This window comes from Egretta garzetta, unplaced genomic scaffold (genome assembly GCF_000687185.1).
Source record: "Egretta garzetta isolate BGI_Z169 unplaced genomic scaffold, ASM68718v1 scaffold46, whole genome shotgun sequence".
In the NCBI taxonomy this organism is placed as follows: Eukaryota; Metazoa; Chordata; class Aves; order Pelecaniformes; family Ardeidae; genus Egretta; species Egretta garzetta.
Genome location: NW_009260268.1, coordinates 7,712,001 through 7,717,281, shown reverse-complemented (window position 1 = coordinate 7,717,281; position 5,281 = coordinate 7,712,001). Strand labels below are relative to the sequence as shown.

Here is a 5,281-nt window from a genome sequence, read left to right as displayed (position 1 = left end):
ACTCTTTCCGATTCTTTTTCCTACTTGAAGCATAACAGTAGCACAGGAGATTTCCAATTTCTTACGCTCATGAATCTGAATCTTAACAGGCAACATTTTTTCAAAGTCATTTTTGCCTTCCCTTCCAATTTGCATAGTCTCATGGATTCCAGGGTTGGTTTTTTCCCCAATATTTTGCAATTTTTTTTTTTTTATTATTTTGTCAAATTCAGTAATAAGCTTCTGGAAAACTTGAATAGCTTGTGGAAAACTTGAATATAACCATTTATTCTTAAGAGTGACCCTATGCATTATACCTTGTGCACATATGTGGGAAAGTAATTTGGGCTACTAGGGTGTTTCTAATAAGTGTCTAATAAGTTTCTAATAAGTGTAGGACTGTAGGCAGATATCTATATCAAACAAGGGGTGTTAAAACTTACATTTCCTTGACCTTGCCTATTGAGTGAGATGGGCATCTGCCTCCTTTAACCATCACTGTTTGCTTTTGTTAATCCTGTTATTTTTCATTAGTCTTTTCTCATTCTACATATAAGAAAATTGAAAGTCTCAAACCTGAATCAGGCCATTAACCTCTTGGTGAAGTGTGATGATGTTAGCATCGACATTTTTAAATCCTTTTGCTCAGGCTCAGCTTAACTGAAATTGTATAACTTAAATTTCAGCTGTCTTTGAGCATTGTGGTCTAATTTCTAACGTGAAAAATGCTAATATGAATATTGATAGGATTAGTGCAAGTATAGTGGCACAGGATACAGGTATTGTTTATGGATGTAGCATGTTTGAAGTATCTCCCGGGCATTATCTGTGTCTGTAAATGGAAACATCTTCTCATTCTTAAAGTTTGTAGCCATCCTGCTGCCTAGCCCTGGGGTAAGTAATGCTTAAAAAATCCAATCTTATTCAAGAATCGCTTAACTCTGGTGATGTGCATAATTCCTGAAATTGTGAGATATAGCTCCCACGATGCACTCCTGCTTCAGTACGGCACTCAGGCATGCCTCCTCTTCAGAACAGATGTTATGCACAGTAGTAACCATTTCTTTTTGTTTATACAATTTTGAATAAACAATTAAGTGAATGGTTTAAGATCTTGCTAAATTAGTTAAATTGTTTTATCATTATGTACTTGTTCACATTTGTAACAGTTATAATGAGACAATAAAACACTGAAAGTGACTGAGGACTTTGAGATGGTTCTCTGCTGAACTAGTAAGCAATATGGCACTAAAGAGGGAGCTAATGTCTTATCTAAAAGTAGAGGAAGATAAAGCAGTCCAACTGCTTCAGTTTTGCATCAAATAACCAATGAATTGTGTGCAATAACACTGAATGATTTCTGGTTCTTTTAGTTTTCATTTTTAAAAATCCTTTATTTCCAATATACAGAATATTGTAAGATATGGGGAATAGCTATTTCCATAACTGTCAAAAATTTGACAACTCATCCTTCAAAGCGTTTTGAACTTTCTTTCCTTTTTTACGTAGAATGCACAAAGGAAAATCTTACCACACATTTTTGCCACAGGTGAGCGTATTGGTACAGTACTGATTGTGATACACAGTTTTATAAATAAATACTTTCTTTCATTTTATGAACTTGAAAGCTTTAGTTCGCAGATTTACCTTTGTGGCTTTTTGAGGTATCCACACATCTGCTGTTTTCCTTGACAATGGCAATACAGATGCTGCTATCACCATGGGAATGGTACTCCTGAATGAAGCTGCTACCTCCAAAGGGGATGTTGGAAAAAGGAGAAGTAAGTTATTTAGTAGAACTAAGACAATGTTTAGACAATTAGAAGACACTGAGAAATTACAAATTAATATCTGATTAAATTTTCAGAAGGTCTGTACTTAAACGAATTTTTACCTTTTGTGGGGTGGAGAAGAGGAGAGTATAAAAATTCTATTGATAAAACTGCGTTCTCATGAAGTTGTAACAGTAAAAGAATGTTTTAAGCATTCTCAGCCAAGGTACAGCTTGAGACTGTATCTCCACTACAGTACTGCATCATATAAATGCTTTTTGGCTCTTGAATTATATTGAAAGTCAACAAAAAAAGGCAAGAACAAGAATTTCAAAACATCATTTTCAAAATTAATTTAGGCATTTAAGATGCTTAAGACAACAACATCCAAAGGTGTGTGAAAATTCCTTTACTTGGTACACCCTGCCAGCATCGTGCCTCCAGAGGAACGTGAAAGCCCAACTGTAAATGTAGTACAGATCATATCCTCATCTGTAATGTCTAAAGATTCTTAGCCTGAAGTGCAAGTTTTATGTTTCTCTGAATGTTGTTCTCATTCAGAATATTTGGAAGGTTTTTTGGCAATGAATTACATGAACATACAATGTGAAAGTATTTTATACAGATTTAAACTTCCTGTTACGTTGAACAAACTTTCACTGAGTACAACATAAGATGAAACAAATATGCCTATCTGCCTTTGTACCTTTTATAATATGTTTTTTCATATCCCATGCCACTTACTCTTTTTCTCATATAAGGTGTTGGAGACCTTTGAAAGATACCAGTCTTCCGACACTGCTTCCCCTTTCTAGATCAGTTTTTTAGCTTCTTCTGTGTAATACACAGTAATGCAAATAGGGCTGGCCAACTGTTTTCTATAATAGCGTTCTGTAATTCTTCATAATAGCTCATTGAATGTTGGCTAGAGATCTCTATAGTGATTTGAGGGTCTCCTTCAATAAGCTGTAGATTTAATTCTGAATATCTGTACAGTGTCTAGCTTTAATACTGGTGTCAAAAGAGACACTGACATGAGTTTAATTGGATTATGATCTTAGATCACGATTGAGATCTGGGTCTGTGAACATGGACACAGCGAAATAACAGTGGGCTGCAGTACAAATTCAGACTCTCTTCTGCCTGTGGCCATTATGTGAATGCTTTCCGTGTACCTGCCTTGCATTGTTCATGCTTCGCAATTTATTCATCCATGCCTTGAAATCATATTTGTGAGTGGTGATTTCTTTATAATGAAGTGTGTTTATAGAATTTGTACATGGCTAGTTTTCTCAAAATAACTGCAGAAATTTTATATTTCAATTGATGTGTGTCAGTTTCCACATGAGCAGTTTTAATGAAAAAATGTGTCATTGTCAGTTTCCCCGGCTTGATGGTCGCTCATCCTTCACTCAAAGCCAGCACACTTTTGAAGCATGAATATTGCAATTAAATAGCAAAGGTTTGGCTAAAGTAGGAATAGTATAAGGGGAGAAGCTTTCAAAATTGAAGTAGCTCACTAGAACCAAAACATTATCTAATGTAGATGAGCTGCATTTCAATTATGTGCATCAGCTTGTAACATGTTGCCCTTTTTTTAATGGTTTATTTACATGCAATTGAGCAAGCTATCATGATCAAAAAGGTTTTATGCTATTACTACAAAGGTGCCAACTGGTGTTCCAAATGTTATTTGTTAATTCAAACATTTACTTTGCTAATTCATTCTTTGCCTGGAAAGGCTCAAAGCACTTGCATCTGGATGCTCTCAGAAGGTCTGTGTCATTGTTATTTATCTTCAAAACCCAAAGATTTATATTGCTATCAAGTTAAGAGTAAAAAGTAATTTGGCTACCAGCCTTGGAACTTACCTCAGTGAAATGTTTTAGCCACTAAGAACTAGATAAAGTAGTTACTAAACTGCCCTTGCTGTTACTTGAAGCTTAGATGGTTGACTAGAGAGAACACAATTCCATTAGTCAAGGGATATTTTTCCAAATGTAATTTGTTTTCCAAAAAGAACAAGCAAATACCTGAAATGACATTTCTTGATATGTATAATTTACAGGGCTATTAAATCCATTATTGGCAGTAAGGTGTTTGCATCCACATACATTTGAGTTGCAAATTGCTGCTCTTTTTTCTTGAAAATACATTCACACCGACAAGTTATTTTTCCTTAATAACCATAAATATTATTTCCTGTCAGAAGATAGTGGGCATCAATAGTCAAGGCAGTAACATTTTTGTATTTAACTGTGTCAAAATTCTCCCTAAATGATTGACATAAATAATACTATTTGTAGAGATTCCAGTTTTAAACCTTTCATGTGCTAATAAACAAGGTTATTTTCTTTCCAGTAATATGCCTGGTAGGCCTGGGTCTGGTGGTCTTTTTCTTCAGCTTCCTGTTGTCGATATTCCGCTCCAAATACCATGGCTACCCATACAGGTAATATCTCATTAAATTCTCATCTTACAGATTTTAATATTTTTATATAAGTTTAAGAATGGCTTTCAGGTAAACAATCTTTTATTTTTACCACCGAAGTCTATGGGAGCTGGAAGAAGCAGGAAGAATGGTGATTAATTCAAGCAAACCAAAAAGGTCTGGAAAGCTAATGTTGTTAACACGACTGTGAATGCAGATACATGGGTTTGAGCACAGACGTGTGGCATACGCAGTGCCCCGTGAAAAATGCAAAACAAAACATGTGCTTGAGTTTATAAACCTTTATTAGATATTTATTTGTGTATCTTTATAACTAAGATGTGCATAAGACAAGGTTCAAAACCACCAAACCAGGGTACAGTAAAAGTACCCTCTTCTGTCAGCCACACCAGAGGGTAACAAAAGGGTTTTGATCTCTCATAATTACATGTACAGCTATCAATTAAACAGTTATAATCTGTCTGACAAGAAAAAGTGGAAAAATAGTAAAGGAAATACAGTTCTTGCCTTTTGTAGGTGGATGCTTTCAGCTGGGAGGTCACCTACAGAGGTAGTCTAGACTTCTGATTCACGTCTTCTTGCTGATCTGTTATATATTTTTTCTAGTAGCCTGCCAGGAACAGATGGCCCATATAATTTTGTTTTGATCTTGGTACCATTTTCAGATGTGCATGAAAAAGCCTAGCTAGAGGAAAGGGAAAGGTACAATTAAGCAAAGTCTTCAGTGATTTAGCAAAGATGTACCAGGCAAAAGCTATACAGTGACATTTCCCAAGTTATCAAGTTTGTGCAAAAAAAACAGAAACTTGTTGATTTTTCTCTCCCAAAGCTTCATTTTGTAGGATGGCTAAATGTTTTTAATGAGGAATAGTCCTTTTCCTGTTGTTAATTCTCCAAGATTAGCAATTTTGTTCCATTGACTTTTGATCCTATTTGAAACTATGCTGTTCCTCCTTTTGCTTCAGTCTTTGCTCCTTTTTAACTTTTTTTCCTGTAGCTATAGATACAAAAACATCTGTATGTATGTAGCTGGTATAGCCTTAACATGCTATGCTAGGCTTTACAGTACACATAGTAT

The 5,281-nt window shown here is 35.2% G+C and overlaps 1 protein-coding gene across 1 annotated transcript in view; it reads left to right on the top strand.

The window, feature by feature from the left end:
* TUSC3 (tumor suppressor candidate 3) overlaps positions 1-4,207 on the top strand; it is a 99,450-nt gene extending 95,243 nt beyond the window's left edge. Inside the window, exons 8-9 of the mRNA XM_035897732.1 lie at positions 1,686-1,760; positions 4,113-4,207. Coding sequence (XP_035753625.1) covers positions 1,686-1,760; positions 4,113-4,207 — 170 coding nt within the window. The remainder of the gene's footprint in view (positions 1-1,685; positions 1,761-4,112) is intronic.
* Positions 4,208-5,281: the final 1,074 nt, after the last annotated feature.